A 20,062-nucleotide genomic window follows, 5' to 3' on the forward strand; every position below is an offset into this window, starting at 1 on the left:
CCTCATCCTAGAAGATTTGAGCACCTTCTTTTTTCTCTGAAGTCAGGAGCCACTGATGACATTAAGCACTTCGAGTCATTTCCCACAAAGCATCACAAATGCATTTCCTTGACTTTTACTGTACTGTTGCCCCCATCATGTAGAAGAGCTCGCTGCCTCTGCACGCAGAGACCTGATGAGACTTTGTGAACTGTGGTCTGCACAGTGGCCGTCATGTCAAATTCCTGCAACTACATCCTCACTTTTGTCACTGCCACCTTCAGCTTCAGGTAGTTCACCGAGATCTCCCTACGTGAGAAAGAAAAAACTGTGACAACTCCGTCGGGAAAGGCGTATCATCACTACCTTTCCTGTGAGTATGCAGGCTAGGAAAAATACACTAGCTGCTCAAGAAGAGAGTCCATAATTTCTACCTGCAAATGCTGTATGACTCTGGCAGTAATACTAGAAACATGAGAGTGAAAAAAAGAATGCGTGCAAAGTCAGCCAAAGTACAAAAGTCAGATAGTTTTGAACCTCTCTCAATCCAGTGGATCCTAAAGTGGAATGGGTAGCTGTCACTGCATCATAGATGTGTTGCAACTACTAATTATTTACACGCTTTTTTCCTGTATCCTTCCATGTTATCATCTACTTGGACTGCATGCCTTCCAGAGTAGGCTCATCTTTTTGTGCAGTCAAGAATAACACCCATTCAATGCCACTTTCATCTCAATAAGTAATGAAATTTCCAAGGAAACACAGCTAACACAGCTGGTGGAAAAAACAGCAGGCGCTCCATACCAGTGATGACACAGAAACAGTCTTGCACAAAGGGACATTAATCACAACCCATTAAAACTGAGAAGAAAAATAACTCAGTGTTTTCCCTGCAATCCTTTAGGCAAGGTAAGAGATTTTTTATATTAATGGCTAGTCTTGTAAGAAGTGTCACAAGGTCTTAGCTCAGTTGCAAAAAAAAGGAACCTGAAACAGTTAAAATACTGTTGACCTTTGAAATTAAAGCAAAAAAAGCCACCTATGAAATCACTTTGCGAAACATCTCAGCAGAGCAATGGAGGAAGACAGCTTAGAGAAGAAAGCATCTTAATGGTGCCTCTTAGCCTTCTGCTATGTCATCGCTATGCCAAGCACAGCAGCATCTAACAAAAGCCATGCTCCTTTAACATCTCCTATCCAACCAAACTGACTTAACGTGACAGCTGATGAAATCAGAACCAGAGGTGTTGTAACAGCACATTACACACACACCCCTAACAAAATCTGGCAACTTAGATACTGAAAATGTTCCTGCTTTCCTTCCCTTTACTAGGCCTCTTCTCCCACTTCAGGGTTTGCTTGTTCCAAAGTAAAGTCTCATAACTGGGCTGTAATATTGCATTTCCATTCCCTGCTCACAAATTCAGCTGTTTTTAAAATATGTGAGCTATTTCTAAGACTAGGCCAAGACAAAAGAGCATCAATCTAAGCCATGACATGATTCAGGCTGCAGAGAACTCTTTGAATGATTTTGTGGAGGGGTTCTTTTCTCAAGAGTCTTACCTTGCAAACAGAACCACAGAAAGTTGTGTGTTGTGATGTTACAGAGAAGGCTAAGGAGATACTGTTCCCTGTAACACAGCACTGGCCACAAGGCTGGAAATAATGGACTAGAAAACTGTGGAGGTTGCTCCTTTATTTCTTCAAAAGCCCAAGCTCTACACCCTACCTCTTGCCTATCAGAGATGTGACCACTGGACCCTTAGTGACCTATCACAGCTGGAAGCAATTCTGCTCCTTTCTTCCCTGCATCCTCCTCCCTTAATTTCGTATTCTTACAGTGACAAGCACTGTCACCACCGGGTATCAAGGATGCTAGAAAGCAACATCTCATTCTTTTCTCTTGGAAGCTCACCACTCACCACTACATCCTCTAGTGGCAGCTGCTTAGGTTCAGTCTAGGGAGGAAAATATGGGCATAACTAAGAGGCCTTTTTCCTTCATTAGAAATCTTCAGAAGCAGCGCCACAAGAAAATACAGATTTTTTTAAAAATGAAAATGCAGAAGAATGCCAAGTCTACTTCCTGTGTGACACCAAGAGGTAAACATATAGTGATAAACCAAGTTGTTCAGATAGGGAAAGAGCAAGCTAGAGAATTAACAAAGATGATAAGGCAATAAATAAGGAAAGTGACCCAGAAAAACATAAAAGACACTGGTCAAAACACAGCTGTCTGCTTCTGTCATGCACAACTGGGAATGCAGACCAGCCAAGTTACAGAGGCTTTCCAGATCTTGTACTAAAGAAACTTACAACCTCTCTCCCAGTTTGGCCTCAACAGAAATATACTCCACCCCAACATCTCACTATACTATGCAAATCAGAGTTTCAAAAGTACTCCATTTCTGTAGCCAGCACAAAAGCACAATTTCAATCAAGAGGAAATGCAGAAATACAAAAGTATCTGTTGATACCAGGCTTCCCTAACTATCACATTACAGGTCAGTATTATCACTACAGAGCAATTATTACTCTGTTTTCACTGTACTGTACAAACAAAAACACCAAAATATCGTGGTATGAACATCCAATTACTATGCAATTATCAGCACCCCATGTTCATAGTCAAAGGACAAATTCAAAGAAACAAAAGACAGACAAAGCAAAGTAAAACTTGACGTTACTAACACATTCTTGACCATAGCTCTTGAATTGGAGTTTTAAGTGAGGTACGTAAAGAGATGGATTGCAAGAAGACCAGTCCCTCTTATTAAAGATAGCTAAGTGAGTGCAAGAGCCACGAACTTATCAATCTTTTCAGTATTGCAGTTTGCTGATTCTCAATTAAGACATTACAGTGAAACTATACATCTCTATTTTCATTAACTTATTTTAATTTCTGTTTAACTTCTAATGCATTTTGGGACTGTGAAATACCAAAAGAAAATGCATAGTAACAAAACCTGTCTTTCTCCCCCTGAAAAAAGGAAAACACACTTTTAGGGTAATTAACACAAACATCAAAGCAGATATCTATAACAGACACCAAGTAAGAAATACTCTTAAGCTACTCTGTGTGTGCCTGAAGAACAAGCAGGGCCAGTGGCTAACAGCAGAAAGAGCAGCAGGTCTTTTCCTGACAAACAGGCAGGAGTATTTGGAAGAAAGGGACGGGGGGGCAGGGGAAGAAAAGAAAAGGTCATTCTGGACTATGAAGGCAGGAGGAACAAATCTACAAATCTGTGTGTGAACTTTAGGCAGTAGAACAGGGAGAATGTTGCTCAACATCTGCAAAGAGAACTGAAACACAGACAGGAGCCTGAAACCAGCTTAGCAAGATGGGATATATGATTTAGAAGGTTCTCAGCTGTTCTACTTTTATAATACCAGACAGTAAGGAAAAGAGTAGAAAAGCACTTACGGAAGCGTTAGCGTGTGCATCAGTATACTTCTATGTACTATCTAGACTTCTGTAAAGCCTTTGACACAGTCTCTCACAATATCCTTCTCTTTAAACTGGAGAGATATGGATTTGATGGGTGGATGATAAGGTGGATAAGAAACTAGTTGGATGGTCATATTCGACGAGTAGTGGTCAATGGCTCTAAGTCCAGATGGAGATCCATGACAAGTGGTATCCCTCACGGGTCCATACTGGGACCAGTGCTGTTCAACATCTTTATCAATGATATTGACAGCAAGATTGAGTGCACCCTCTGCACATTTGCGGATGACACCAAGCTGAGTGGTGCAGATGCCACACCAGAAGGACAAGATGTCATCCAGAGGGACCTAGACAGACTGGAGAAGTGGGCCTGTGCAAACCTCATGAGGTTCAACAAGGCTAAGTGTAAGGTCCTGCACCTGGGTCGGGGCAATCCCGGTTTTCAGTACATGATGGGAGATGACGTGCATGAGAGCAGCCCTGCAGAGAAGGACTTGGGGATGCTGGTCGAGGAGAAGCTCGACATGAGCCGGCAAGCTGCCCCTCTCCAATTTATATGCGTTCCCCCTCATCCTATCACCACAAGCCTTTATGAATAGCCCCTCTCCAGCTTTCCTGTAGGCCCCTTTCAGGTACTAGAAGGTTGCTAGATCTCTGAGCCTTCTCTTTTCCAGGCTGAACAAGCCCAACTCTCTCAGCCTGTCCTCGTATGCAAGGTGCTCCAGTGCTCTGATCATCTTTGTAGCCCTTCTCTGGACCTGTTCCAACAGCTCCATATCCTTCTTACGTTGAGGATTCCAGAACTGGACACAGTATTCCAGATGAGGTCTCACAAGAGAGGAACAGAGGGGCAGAATCACTTCCCTTGCCCTGCTGCTCACACTTCATTTGACACAGCCCAGGATACAATTGGCCTTCTGGGCTGCGAGCACACATTGCCAGCTCATGTCCAACTTCTCATCGACCAGCACACGCAAGTCCTTCTCTGCAGGGTTGTTCTCAATCAAATCATCCCTAAACACTTCAACTATGCACCTTTTAAACACCTCCAGGGATGGTGACTCAATCACCTCTCAAGGCAGCCTGTTCCAGTGCCTGATAACCCTTTCTGTGAAGAAATTTTTCCTAATGTCCAATCTAAACTTCCCCTGATGGAGAATAAGGCCCTTTCCTCTTGTCCTATCACCTATCACTTGGGAGAAGAGACCAACACCCACATCTCTGCAACCTCCTTTTAGGTAGTTTTAGAAAGCAATAAGGTCTCCCCTCAGCCTCCATCAGGCTAAACAACCCCAGTTCCCTCAACCAGACAATTGCTACAATATATTGGTGGTTATCATGTAGATGACAGTCACGTTAAGTGCTCTTGGCCGAAAGAGCACAAAAGAGCACTGTGAAACCACTTCCTTCGTTCATCTTCCAATCTGCAGCCATTTTTTTACAGAAACGGTATGATAGCAATTTTATCCCAACTATGCCTGGTGTGATACAATCTAACTTAAAAATACAATCAAGATTTGAAGTCCAAGGGGTTACCACCTTTTTATTTCCTTATACTCCCTCTGACAATTACCAGTTAATTAAAAGGGTTTACACTTGGCTCCATTTTCCACTTAAATTTCTTATCAGTTCTTTGTTTCAAAACTTAATTTGGTCATGTTTTATAATGCATTAGCGCCTCAGGAAGTTTTAACCAGGATTTCAAGGACGAAGAAAAAAACTGGATGTTCTATCTTGCCAAGAATAAGGGGTGTTTCCTGATAAGGTACCAACTCGGTAGCATGCACCCTTTTTTGCTTCACTTTTATAATACACATTTCAAGTAGGCACATTATAGAAATAGCATCAGTATATGCCTGGCACTTCACAGTGTTTCACTAACAACAAACCAAAAGAGGTATGTGCAACATCAATAACCTGTAGTTTTGAAGACTAGCTCTCTTCAGAAACAATATACAGTAAGAATTTACATGATTCTGTCCATAACAAGCCCTGCCACTGTGGCCTCAAAATTGAAAGTCACATAGCTTAATGAATCTCTGACAGGTTGAGTCACCGTTCTGTGTCTCTCTAGCAGTCACCAAAGCTACCAGTATAGTGTGATTTTCCTTTTAAAACTCAGGAAATGGTAACTTAGGTGGAACCCATGTCTGAAACCCAAGAGCCTGATAGCGGGGTTTCTAAGGCATTTGGGATTACATTATTCATGTCAATAGAAAGCATTTTAGAATACTTAGGAATGAAATTACTTGGGGGGGGGGCGGGGGGAAGAAAGGCTAATATGATGAAGAACATCCAACAGGTTTTACTTTTCTGGCTTTTCTGCATCATCAAATCTGCGGGATCAACAGATTTCTGAAGTTAACCAATGCTTCAAGAAAGGGCAGTTGATGTAGAAGATATCAAAAAGAACCTCACACTCATGAATTAGAATTCACAACTCTTTTATTCAATTCCCCACGTTAGTAGGACAGTGTTAACTCCAAGTGTGGACATCATCCCATTCACATTGCTGCTGGTCCATCCTTTTTTCCCTTCATTGTGAAGGGGCATTACCAAGACAGAAGTGTCCCCATAAGAGGGAAGAGACGACCTCCTGGTGGTGTAGAAAAACCTGGAGAAACAAACCATTGAAGAAGTTAGTCTTTTTCCCAAAAATATTAATATCAGAAAATCAAGCAGACATCATTAAAAAAAAAAAAATCTCTGTAAATGGCATGTATCTGTCTTCCTTGATAACAGCATTAGGGATGCACCAAGGACTGAGCCATGGACACCAAACTCCTCTTCTAAACTTGGAAATGGCCCTTCCAGGTCAAGGAGTGAGATACAGTGAAGGCTGTGTTCCAAAGGTAAAATCTAGTTCCTGTTACCTTTCCTGCAGGTAGAGGAGCTCAATCTCTGCAACTGTTGATCCAGCATCTCTCACAAGCATTACATTCCTGTGGAAATATTCCATGCGGAGGAAAAATTGTATACGAGTTTAGCAAGGTCAAACTGCAGACTCTTTCTGCCTAGTTCTCTCACTGATAAAGTTTCCATATTTGCAATCCAGTAAACAAACATTTATTTCCATTCAGGCATGGACAAGCATTCGTACATCACATTACATTTGCCCTGTCCTCCCACACTCTATGGTAAAGATGGGTGGGAAAGTAGCCATAACATTTGTTTTTTTTCTGTTGGCCTCATGTTCGTTAGAGGGATGGGAAAATATACACACAAGCATACCAAGACACTACACAGGCTTCATGCTTAAATCACAATGCCACCGAATAGACAGAATCCAAAGAATAATAAAAACTATCATACAGTGCTTTGCACAGTAGTAGCAGGGAAGAGAAACTGAACATGCACCCTTGGGTAAACCACACTTCTTATGTGACGTGAAAATACTAACAGTGGAAGAAACAATCAATGTGACATTCCCATTCGGGATGGGTGGACGAAGTGCTGAGAAGCATGGTTTAGGGAGTGTTAGGAATGGTTGGACTCGATGACCCAGTGGGTCCCTTCCAACCTAGTGATTCTGTGATTCTATGGTACAACTGTAACAGTCATCTTGACTCTTGGCCTCCTACTATGTTGATAAGGCAGAGTAGAAAGGATACCCGTGTATACAGCTACTGCTCAGTCTTCCCTCTGCTTCATGGCACCTTTCCGTTTAGTCAATTGTGTACAGTCGTCAGCTCTCCACCTCCTTTCTCCCCAAAACACAAGTATTTTATGACACAGATAAACTAAGCATCAAGGAAGCTCAGTAGTATCACTGCATCCACCATTAACAGAAAACGCGCATAGAAAAAAATGTGCGACTGACCAAGAGGAAGCAACAACTGGGTTACTGGCTAATATAATACAGATTTTCCCTCCCTCTCTAACGCCAAAAGCTATTTTGTACAAGAAGAATCATCCCAATAAATTCTGGAAATTAACATATATCCCAGAAAATTTTATGAATGTGATAAATTGTCTTTTCTGATTACACTATTTTATTGGAAAAAGATATCCAATGACTTTTATTAAAACTCCATTTCTTTTCCTTTCCTGAATAAAATACCTCAATTTTATCGTACTTTGGCTAAGACAAAAATTCAGTTCTGGTTTGGAAAACTGTATTTATTTTACTACACTCAAAGAAACAGATTAACATAATACAGTGCCTATACTTTGGAAAATACAAAGCATTACATGATAAGGGAAATTTAAAAATTCACTGTTGTTCAAAAGCAACTGCACTTTCTAGTGACAGCTCCACAGGATGCTATTTGACAAAGACTTCTGCTACTACTGCATATATCACAATAAAAATATACAGACCAGCAAAATCTATGCTAGACGTTAACTCTTTGTCTTCATCCAGCCAAGGCCCAGATTAGCACAGCTGACTGTTCGCGGTCAGAAAGCATTCCACACCTATTCCTCTGTTCTATTGACCCAGAGACATTTCAGCAACCAATACATTTTAATAAGATATGTGTACAGAAGCACATCAAACAGTTCTGGAAGCAAAGAGAATCGACAACAGAAGATGTAATTCAATGTATGCAACACTTTCAAAGTCCTTTCTCAGATGTTTTGTTGTCTCATCTTATCAAAAGATAGACCAAAAAGCCTTCTCCCCAGCAACATCAATAAGTACTTAACTGACACTAGACCTGGGATATAACTGGTTACGTAGCTCCTAGGTATTTTGACTGTTTTCCCTTAACCATTCTGCTTCCTACAGAAAGGGACAACAGAATAACATATTTAACTCCCCAAACACATTTCCTTCCAAGCAGACAAAATCTGTAAGACAGAGCGCTATATGCAGCTACAAATAGCAAATTACTTCCAAATAAAGCAGAGCTCAATACGCTGACAGATTACTATGCAGACTCCGTGTATTCTAGTAACACTTGCACTCTTTCTATGGAAGAAAAGGGGTTGCAGAAATACCTTGAAAATGCCTTGCCTAAATACAAGGTAGGTGTCAACTTTTCTATTATCTGAATCCATAATCCGCTTTTCAGTCAGTGTGAAGAACATATCCATTTGTTCTTCCACATACATACCACCCCTTGCCTGTCTGTGGAAGTCTATGATAACAATGGAAAATATTCTGCCTTCTACAAATCTCTACCACATCAAAGTTGCAGGATGTTTTGCCATTTCACATCAAGCCAAATAAAAAAGTACCCTTTTGTATTGACAGCCAATCGTGAAAATGTGGAGGATACAAGAAGAGTCCTCTAAATTTCTGCTTGTTTTACACCCAAAAACCCCTTCCTGAACCACTTACTCCAAGTCAACTAGAACGGTACCTTCCCTCATTAAAGAATTACATATATTTCTACTGTGCTGAGAATCAAAAGGTCACAGCTATATCCAGACAAATAAGGCCATGTTCAGAGCCAGCTGACCACCATTCTTCCTATCTTTTTGTACCACTAATAAATACAATTAAATAAACGTTTAAAATAGTGTTCACTTCATCTGTATCTCATCATTTCTTAGATCCAGGTGCAGAATCTTGCACTTGGCCTTACTGAACTTCATGAGGTTTGCACAGCCCCACTTCTCAAACCTGTCTAGGTTCCTTTCGATGGCATTCTTTCCCTCCAGAGAATTAACCATGCTGCACACCTTGGTGTCATTGGCAAGCTTGCTGAGGGTGCTCTTAATCCCACTGTCCATGTCTCTGACAAAGATATTAAATACTAGTCTCAACACCAACCCCTGCAGAACACCACTCATCACCGGTTTCCACTTGGACACTGAGCTGTTGCTCACACCACCCTGAGTGCAACAATCAGCCAATTCCTTATACACGAATGGCCCATTTGTCAAATCCGTGTCTCTCAAATTTAGAGACAAGAATGTCACGTGGGATAGTGTCCAATGCTTTGCACAAGTCCAATTAGATGACATCAGTTACTCTTCCCTTATCCACCAATGCTGTAGTCCCCATTGTAGAAGGCCACCAAATTTGTCAGGCATGATTTGCCCTTAGTAAAGCCATGTTGGCTGTCACTAGTCAGCTCCACATTTTTCATGTGCCTCAGCAGTTTCCAGGAGGATCTGCTCCATGATTTTGCTAGGCACAGAGGTGAGACTGGTCGACCTGTAGGTCCCTGGGTCTTCCTTTTTCCATTTAAAAAATGGGAGATACATTTTCCCTTTTCCAGTCAGTGGAACTTCACTAGACTGGCACAACTACTCAAATATGATCAGTAATGGCTTAGCAACTTCATCCGCCAATTCCCTCAGGACCCACGGCTGCATATCCTTGTGTCCCATGCATTTGTGCAGCTTCAGATTCCTTAGATGATCTCACACCTGATCATCTCCTACAGTGGACAGCTTTTTGATCTCCCCCAGCCCCTGCCTTTCACTTCTGCGGCTTGGGCAGTGCGGCTTGAGCCCTTGCTGGTGAAGACTGAGGCAAAAAAGTCATTGAGCACCTCAGCCTTCTCCATATCCCGAGTAACCAAGTCTCCTTTTTCCTTCCAGAGAAGGTCTGCATTTTCCCTAGTCTATATGTTTCCATAAGTCTATATGCACTTACAGAAGGTTTTCTTGTCCTCGACGTCCCTGGCCAGATTTAGTTCTCTCAGGGTTTTAGCCTTCCTAATCCCTGGCTGCTCAGACAATTTGTCTATATTACTCCTGGGCTACTTGCTCTCGCTTCCACCCTCTGTAGGCTTCCTTTTTGTATTTCAGTTTGTCCAGGAGTTCCTTTTTCAACCATGCAGGCCTCCTGGCCTCTTCGCTCGACTTCGTCTTTGTTGGGATGAATCACTCCTGAGCTTGAAGGAGATGATACTTGAGTATTAACCAGATTTCTTGCATACCTCTCCCTTCCAGCGCTTTACCACATGGTACTCTACCAAGCAGATCTCTGAAGAGGCCAAAATCTGCTCTCCTGACACCCACGGTAGCAAGTTTGCTGTACACACTCCTCACTGCGCTAAGGATCTTGGACTCCACTCCATGCTCACTGCAGCCAAAGCTGCCCTTAAGCTTCACATTCTCCATTAGTGAGAACAAGGTCCAGCACAGCACCTCCCCTAGTTGGCTCTTCTACCACTTGGAGAAGGAAATCATCATAAATGTATTAAAAGAATCTCTTGGATTGCTTGTCCTTCTGTGTTGTCCCTCCAAAAGATATCTGGATGGCTCAAGTCCCCCATGAGGACCAGGGCTTCCAAACACGATGCTACACCTACCTGTCTACAGAAGGCCTCATCCGCTCACTCTGTAGCAGACCCCCACTATAATATCACCAGACCCTGCCCTCCCCTTTAAGCCTGACGCATAGGCTCTCAGTCCACTCCCCATCCATCCCCAGGTGGAGTTCCATGCATGCCAGCTGGTCATTGACAGAGAACAACAGCCCCACCTTGTCTCCCTTGACTGCCCTTCCTAAAAAGCCTGTATTCCTCCATCCCAATATTCCAATCACAGGATCCATCCTACCATGTCTCCGTGACACTAATGAGATCGTAGTCTTGCAGGCACATGCACATCTCTAATGCCTCATTTTTTACATATGTTTCCATAGAGGCACTTAAGTTGGGCCCCTGATGAAGCTGACTTACTGGCTGCATAACCTTTGTGAGGTTCTTCAGGTGCGCTCCTGCTGATCTGCAATCCTTCTTCAGGTTCTGGGCATCTATTGCTGGCACTGGCATCAAACTGGTTGGAGTGGGAGGGACTGAGGTTGCCCACCCCCAGCAATTCTAGCTTAAAAATTTTCACCAGGCTGACAAGCCTATGACCAAGGATGCTCTTCCCCTTCTCTGACAGATGCACCCCATCAGTCCCCAGTAGAACGGGTTTCCCAAAATAAGTCCCATGGTTGGACAGCAGTCCTGCAACCATTTGTTGATTTGCCCGTCTCCACTGGCCTGTTCAAATCCCATCCCTTTGACCAGGAGTATTGATGAAAAAACTACCTGAGCTCCAGAGTCCCTTAGCACAGCTCCTAGGGCTCTGTAATACTTCTTGATATCCCTCAGACTGCTCCTGGCTATATCACTGGTAACCTCTTCATGACATCCCTAATAGGAGCCCCTGGTAAGCAGCACAGTTCTCGGGAGAGCGTGTCAGGTTGGCAAATGGGTGCCTCCACACCTCTCAGAAAAGTCTCCTATTACTATCATCCATTGACTTTTCTTAGTTGCACTAGTTGTTATCCAGGCAGCAGACTGGGCTGCCTTCCTTGGCTCCAGCGTCTCTCCTGATGTGACAGGTGCTTCCTCTTCAGTCTGGAAAGCGATGGAGGGATTCTGCAAGGGCACCTCAGGCTTCGGGGAAGCCTTATCCTACTTCTGGTCCTTGCCATTGCAAGCCTCCATCATTCTTCATTATCGTCCCCCCTCCCTCTGTGTGCACTGGCAGTGGAGTTACTGGCTGACTGGCGGTGGGCTGTGGGTCCAGTGCAGACTGTGCTTGCAGCCAGCTATTTAGCTCCATCTCAGTCTCCTTGATGCTAGGCAGCCTTCTGGCTGTCTCCTCCTGCAGCTCAGCCACCTGCTGCAGGACATCCACCACATAGGCCCACCTTTTGCAGGCAGGTCTGCCACCTGCTCCTGCCTACCATGAAATAAAATTCCATAGGTAAAGACTACAGTATCTTCCTCATTTATCCCTTGGTTTTTAAACCACATTAAAACAAATATGTCATCAATGGCATGACTATGACTGATCTTCCTGCGGGGCAGAGAAATGGATAGACTAAATGAACTCCTATTATCCAGTAGTCTTAAGATGTGGCCATTTTTGTAAAGTTTAACTTTTTTAAAGCATACATTGTGCCCTATAGAGGGAGTGGGAAACGGGAAAGTTGAATCAAAGACCATAATTAGGACATCAGATAACCAAACACCAAATCAGACAGATGAATATGTCTACTGTACTACAGCTAGTCTTTTGATGGTTAGAATTTGGTAAATTTGACTTACCGTTCAAAGGGACAGTTCAGGGACTCTGCCTCTCTCCTCCGTCCCCCTTACTTCAGTTAATATTTTGCAATCCAATTCTCCCAGTACTGGAGGTTTCTCAGGTCACAGCCACATGAGTTTCTTCTGCTACTGCTGCCACCTACCAGTTTTATTACTCTGTTGCAGCAGAAGGGCATACAGAAGAAGTTCTTGTTCAGCACGCACATAACCACCATCCTTTGTCTAAGATGTCATGGCTTATTCAAGTTCTACATTTCCCCATACACTAGGCAAAGCACTGGGCACAACCAAGATCAATATCGAGGCTCTGAAAGCCATTCCATAATGGAGCATGATCTGTAAAACTGCCTTTCAAGCAACATTAAATATTAAGGCTTCTGCAGAATGCAGTAAATTTTGATCAGTTCTCCCCAACAAAGATCATTTGCAGACACTGCAAAGAACTAGTACTGTCTTTCTTTCAAGACCTTTGCGTAATACATATAAAATCAGGTTAGAGAGGCAAAACTGTGAGCCAACGTGAAGTTGTCCAACAAATTTGAGGAAAATAAACTCTCTCTCTTAGACATTATTACAAACCCACAACTGTCTTCCCCATAAAGACACCCAACCACATGCCTGAAAGTGTTACACCCGTGTCCTATAGCAGCTGATGCACAAAAATATACACAAATAAAGGAATAGGCCTGCCCAGTGCTGAGACGCAAGAAGTGGGTGTGTCTGAAAGGGAAAAGCATTGGAAACATAAGTATAACAAATCTGCAAAGTTATCTTGCAAGTAAAATTAAAAATTATATATATTTATACACTCAGTTATACCAGTGAAATTGGATATCACTCTACTGAGTTTCACAGAGTGATTCCAAATTTATCTCAGCGTAACTGAGAGCAAAATTTAGCGCTAGAATTATTGCCTCCCACCTTATTTTGAAGGTTCAGTTTATTGTATTGCTGATAAATTTGCTGTGTTTCAGGAAAATATAAATTGAAAAATATGAAAAGTTGCAACTATTTTATGATGATATAGAAGAGTTATTAACATACACAGAAAAAAGTCTGAAACAAGTGCTAATTCTTTACAGATGCCATGGGAATAAAATACTGCAAGGAAACTTGGAAGCCTATTTGAAGGCCCACATTCTTTCACTTTGAATGGTATTCCAATTGTCTGCTATTTATCTCTGTGAGTAAAATACAGATTATCCTCCTTAGATGAAGTACAAAAATATTAAGTTCCCAGCACTTTTACGTTGTTTGAAATTAAGGAAGGAAGTTACCAGAGAAGGATAAAGCGTAAAAGAGCAGTAAGGGCAACATAAAAGACACCACACCATCCTTCACAAACATAAATCACCATCCCCACAGTCTTTTTCTTTAACACACATTCTCCCATCTGTCCTCTTCATAGGATCCCGTTCTATTGAATTTTAATAGTTAATGTTCTTAGTAATAGTTGTCATACCTATCCATCCCTAATTGATAAAGTTACATTCACTTGGCAAACGGAGAGCATCACATCTTTCAACAACCTACACTAAAACAGTACATTTTGAACACAAACTACCTTGAAGTGTGATAAAGAGGTGGAATTAATGTATTACAAAACTATCCCTCATATACTTACATGAGGGGATTCACTTTTTTCCTCACCTGAGTAAAGCAAAGGAGAATGACAGTTTTCTTAAGAGTCAACATGTACAAGGAGGGGAAATAAAGAAGAAAAGTAAGATTTTTTCTAAATATCACTGTTAAAGAGATCATTCAAGAAGTTTCACCAACATGAACTGACGGGGAGAAAGGAAGGCAGACAAGTTAGCAAACTTATGAAGGTTAGCATAAGAGCAGAAAAGAGTCAATTTACCTGACAACAGGTCGGTTTGGGATGTCAAACTGCTTCATTTACCATTTTACCCACTTGCATTACTGGGGGGAAAAGTTTAGGAAGGAACATTCTCAATGATTTTTCATAAGTTCTCACTCTTGCCATCGGAAAGGGGAGAAGGGAAGGTTTTCTCTGGATTGTTTGACTTTTTTGGCTCCTGAAAAGTTTTGCAAAGAACAGTAACAAAGTGTGAACTGTTAGAACACATTTCTGTAAAAAAAGGGAGAATAAGTCACACAAAATAGAGCAACAACAAATCCCACCCACAATCCGTGCATCTAATTTGTGTCATCAGTTTAAACAAATAAACAAAACGGAAAATTTTCAACTCAAATTGGAAATACAAGAGGTTTGGAGACTTCCAACAGCAGGCCAAAATCCACCATCAGAATGCTCCAAAAGTCATCCTCAAAGGTTAAGAAAGACGTAAAGAAATAAAATAAAGGAAAAGGCAGCAAACATCTGGTCATAAATCCTGCAGTGTTCAGTTTAAAACAATTCCTAGAACAGTGAAAAAATTAAAAATTAAAAAAGACAGTAGCAACAGAAGTTACCTGTCCGAGCACCTACTATTCCATAGAGAACAGGAGTGGGTCGTGTGTCTCACACCAGCCATAAAGCCCATAAACCTTCTCAGAAAGAGTGAGCCATGAGAAAGATACTGCACATGTGATTTGTTTTCCAAGTCTCTCTACGCCCTTAAGGTCCCTTATGTATTTAACTGACAGATTTTTGCAATAAGGGGGATAAAAGATTTAGCAAACGTCACTGGTTTCACTTGTTGGATTTTGAAGTCCAGTATAACATCTGAAGAAGCATCTCCTTTGAGTCTGACATACACAGATGTTCCAGAGGCTATTTCCTGAGTAAGTATCACGCACGAAAGATAGCTGCTCCAGGAGTGACCATCAGCTCAGAACAAAACCATTAACAGTCCACACATGTCAAGCATTTACATTATGTTACAGATGAGGTAACATTTCAAGAAAAGATTTTATAAAACACATTAAAGCATTAAATACAAGGCTTAGGATACAATACGTACAGTAACATAGCAAAACATCAATATAAACATTTTAAATTGAACAGAAAAAAAATCTACAGTGTTACAAAGAATAAAATCCCATCACATGTAATTTAAGAAACTTACTTGTTGCAAACAAGATTTTCTAACTGGCTCTCTCAAACATCAAAACATATAAAAATAGTTCTATCACCATCAACTGTATTAGCACTAATGCACTACGCTGACCTTTTTTTCAGCACGTGCTTCCAAACCCACATACGGAAGCAGTGTTAGTGCAACTGTATGAAAGTTTAGCATGTGTTTTTCAGCACATGGAACAGAACGAGAAACACTGTATGATGCTGGTATCTGCAAAGTTAACCTTCAATGGCAAGCACTGCCTGATTACCAGAGGGTAGATTTGTTGGTGTAAGTAAAAACAGGACATCACGCTCACAACCCCATCCCATTCCTATATATTTCACTATTTTAGAAGCAATGGATAAGCAGGGAGTGCATACGAGACAAGTGTGCCCATTTTTACAAATGAACCCTCACACAAGGTTGTCATGCAGTATCAACTGCCAATGTCCAAACCAACGTACATGATGTTTCAAATCCTGTCTCCTTCCCTGACCACTATGCACAGACTTATCTCCAGACTAGCAGTGGAAGCACCAACCACAGAGGAGCATCTTATCCTATGGGAGCCAAACTCTGAATCTCTCTATCTGTTGTTTCTCTTTCAAAATATCTTATGTTTATTTCACAAATTTTACTGCTGTAGAATGTAACCTGGATATTCTGAGTGACAGAAATGTAAGGTTCCTGTAAGCCATAAAATACTATGGAGACTCAAAAAACAGTCCAGAATGCTCAGTGACCAGCCCTTTCCTCTAATAGATGTCTCCTGTGACAGAAATACAGAGATCCCATTATATCAACTAACACGCTTACTCCCTGCTGTTATTCCCCAACGTGTGCCACAGCTGAGAAGAGAGGGATTGACCGATCAACCTCTCAAGGACTGCTGGCACCTACCAGTAAAAATAATAAGGAAAAGGAAAACAAAAAGGGGGGGAAAAAACCCCACCACCACCCAAATTCCCCTTAGTTAAACAAGCAAGGGGAGAAGAGCCTATGGAAAAGACAGTTTACTGCTTAGTGACTAGAAAATTAGATTTCTTTCATGTTTTGTAGCTCTGCGACTCTTCACGGCAGTTAGAGACCTTAATATTCTTCAGGTATAACTCTGTGCACTTGAAAGTTCCGGAAGGAAGTTTTGAAAATACCTTTACCGCTGAATCTCCTTTAGTTGCTGGACCAGCTGGTCCGCTCTCCTGCTTAACACCAACAGTCAACCTTTCACTTGATTGTAATAATAATATTTAATTCTACCAAAAAAAAACATTTTATTACATTCCTTTTAAAATTAAAAAAAAAAAACAAACTGTACAAAGAAGCATGATCAAACCTCCATAAAGCAGGTTAATACTGTTCTGTTTATTGCCTCTTGAAGACTCTCTGCATAGTGTCCATGAGTTGTGTATAAGGTCCAAGTGAAGATAAAACAGCAGAGCAGCAGAGAGGTGAGGAAGGGCCACAGAAGTGGGCAGTGCAGAGCCTCAGAGGGTACATGGGACATGCTCCATTAAAGTATTCAGAAAACAGCAGCATTGCACACACACACAACCCCCCTCCAAACAAACCCTATTTTGACAAGACTATTATTCAACTGTAAACGTTTTGCTTTTTGTTTAAAAAAAGAGGCTTAGTTATATACGTGTGTGCGTGCATATGTATGTACACACACACGCACACACATACATATACATATATATATACACATATAGTCCTGGGCCTTTATGAACCCGGAGAATGAGAAAAGAATGAAAAGGGAGAAGGAAAAGGAAGAAGAAAAAGAGGCAGAAGACAGGAACAGAAAAATGAGATTCGGTATCTGTTTTGGTCATCTGTTTTCCAAAACAGCCCAAGGCTAATGAGAAAATGCACAGCCTGAAGGACTAAAGAAAATCAGGCAGCCTGGAAAAAAATTATGAGCTAAGCAGCCAAAATCTAAAAAGAAATAAAGCAAAGCAAATGCATACACAGAAACACATACAAGTGTGTGCACTCACATCACACACACTTAATGGTCCAGGATCAATCTGCTAATTGTTTGTGGACCTAGGTTATATATACATTTTTTTTTTTTTAATTCTGGCTGAGCTCTCTTTTTTCTTTTTTTTTTTCCCCTTTCTCTTTTCTTTTTTTTTGTAAAATTTTTCTATTTTAAATCTGCTGCATGTTTCCCAAAGCTAAGAATTGAGTATTTCTCCCCAGTTATACTCTTTGGATTTCTGCGAACACCAGCTTTCATATTCAGTGGGGAAAAAGTAAGCCTGGTAAGTATTGTATGAACTGCAGCTTTATTCTAAAGCACCTTTAGATGTCTAACCACTTTTAACCAATTTTTCCCTCCTCCACACCTTACCACATTTTCACCCACCCCAAAAAAAAGTAAAAAATAAAAGTAAGAAAACCCACCCCACCAATGTACAGGCTTTAACTCAGTGTTTTCTTAACAAATACTCTGCAGTGTTTTCACTTTGGCCACTGTCAAAGATGCAGGCATAGAGAAGGAAGTGTTGGACTAGCATGTATTAAAGAAAAATGAACATTAACATTTCAGATCTCTCTCAAAAAGACTAAAACACTAACAAATACAAGTCAATGCACGTTTGCTTTAAACTAGTGTAATTCTTTTCACATTGGATTAAACATCATTTTGTATACCAAACATTACAGTGCTGTTTATCTCCTCCAATCATGCAAAAAATAGTTAAAACGTGCCACTTCTACCCCAAACAGAACGACCAATTCCCCTACACATCTTCCAAAATCAGGATTTGAAATGAGAAAAATGCAAGTACTAAAATCCTCCTTCAAATGCTTTATAAAGAAATACAGACACGAGGTTCCTAGCGAATATCAAGATTGCCCAACTTACAGATTTGTACAGAAAGTTCAAGTTAAGTCAACTGACACTTCTCCCCGCCTCATCATTTGAAAGGCCATATACTGCAAGGTCAGAAAGTGATGACTTTAAAAGGATCCTGAGCTTATAGCTCCAATCTACAAGAGCAGGAACAGCATGTGTCCAGGAACCTTGCAATATTTTTTGGTTAACACCTTTAACTCACATTGAGAATTTGAGGCACTGAGCAATTCACAGGATCGTGCCTTACAGAGGTAGAAGAGACTTAACCGGTGCAGTAATTCACAGAAGTTTCTAGAGAGCTGCCAGACAGCTTTCTGAAGATCTTCAAGTGTGAATCATGCTTGCCTATGAATACACATGAACTGGGGACCAAAGCAGCATCCAAATAAAATTCCCACCTAGGCTGTGAAGTGAGCAACTTCATTAGAAAACCAATGCTGAAGAATGAACACTATTTTATGTTCTGCAAAGAAGTAGGGGCAGCAAGCACAGCACACGTGCCTTTCACTCTTACTCTCTTGATCGACACCCCTCTCTTCCCTCATTCCTATGAGCTCCTCTGATAAACAGCATTGCAAGTTGGTTTAAAAAAAATTCACAGGAGAGAGTTCTGTTGGTCACCTATTTACATGCGGCATCACTCCACAAGAAGTTTGATCTCATTGGCTAATAGCTGGTTCATGTTAAATAGAGCCCCCGGGAGCTTGGTGAGCAACTCTCTCTCCGTGGTCTCAGGGTCGCTGTCGACAGAGCTGGAGCTAGCACTCATATTGTCGACAGCGGCACTAGCTGGAGGGCCCAGCTCTGGCTCGCTAGTCTCGCTGGCCGTGGACACCACAGAGAGCAAGGACATGCGTCGCGTCAAGCGACCGGGGGTAAGGAGAGAAGCGGCATAGTCCGCTATGATACCAGCTACATCTAGATTACAAGCCTTGTCAAAGGCAATAAAACCTACATTTGCATTGGCCTCGCAGACGTAGAATGAACCGTCGTCCTTCATCAGCAGGTCAATGCCGCACACGTCCATCCCCAGGATGTTTGACACTTGGACTGCCAACTGCTTGCCTTGTTCACTCAGTGAGCACATCATCCCTATGCCACCTGGAAAAAGTCAGAAAAATCTGTTGTCTATAGTCTGGTCACAGGTGACTGACGTCCTTCTCAACCGGTCGGTGCTTTTCAGTTGGTAAACTCAAAAGCAAACCTGCAAGCATACTGCAGATGACTCAGAAAGCAACCTCCTCTCCACAGTGACTTCTAATGAACTTGAAGCCACAGCAGGATTTCAAAAGTTTCTGACCTGCCAAAGGCAGGTCAGGATTATGACTTGTTTAAAAAAGAGCTAGTTAAGGCCTGACTTTTTAGTCAAGAAAGGTATCATACATTTTTATGATCCTGGGATATTAGAAACATGACCTAAGAAACCACACTTGTACCTTCTCAGGTAGAGGCTTTCTATACATATTCGTATGTTGTCACAAGAAATCTTTCAGCAAAACTAAACCAAGTGTTCCTGATAAGACTACAGCTCTAACAGATATAATATATGGGGACAAGGGTTAAGACATTATCTCATGTCTCTCTCAGCTTGCTGTTATTAGTTACTGTCCCTAAAGCAAGAATTAGGGAACATTTGTGCATGAACCTCAGCTAATTCAGTTCACAGTCCATTATCAAAGTATTAACTGACTCAGACTTCAGCTATCACAACACTTCAGTTTAAAAAGCACCACAAAACACAAACCAAAAAACATTTAGCAGAAAAATCTTTCAGGCTATGTTTCTTCAGCATCGAGTAG

General features: G+C 41.5%; 1 protein-coding gene across 6 annotated transcripts in view; it reads right to left on the minus strand.

Moving 5' to 3' along the window:
- Positions 1-5,872: 5,872 nt before the first annotated feature.
- Positions 5,873-20,062, minus strand: part of RIMKLB (ribosomal modification protein rimK like family member B) — a 57,565-nt gene continuing 43,375 nt past the window's right edge. For 3 of the 6 annotated variants that reach the window (XM_054068005.1, XM_054068013.1, XM_054068033.1), the window contains one exon: positions 6,432-19,364. In XM_054068005.1, the coding sequence (XP_053923980.1) occupies positions 18,901-19,364 (464 nt within the window). In that variant the 3' untranslated portion in view covers positions 6,432-18,900. Of the gene's footprint in view, positions 6,041-6,299; positions 6,369-6,431; positions 19,365-20,062 lie in introns of those variants that run through there. The other 3 variants (XR_008450031.1, XR_008450030.1, XR_008450029.1) reach the window with 3 other exon arrangements.

Source organism: Cuculus canorus, chromosome 1 (assembly GCF_017976375.1).
Source record: "Cuculus canorus isolate bCucCan1 chromosome 1, bCucCan1.pri, whole genome shotgun sequence".
NCBI lineage: Eukaryota > Metazoa > Chordata > Aves > Cuculiformes > Cuculidae > Cuculus > Cuculus canorus.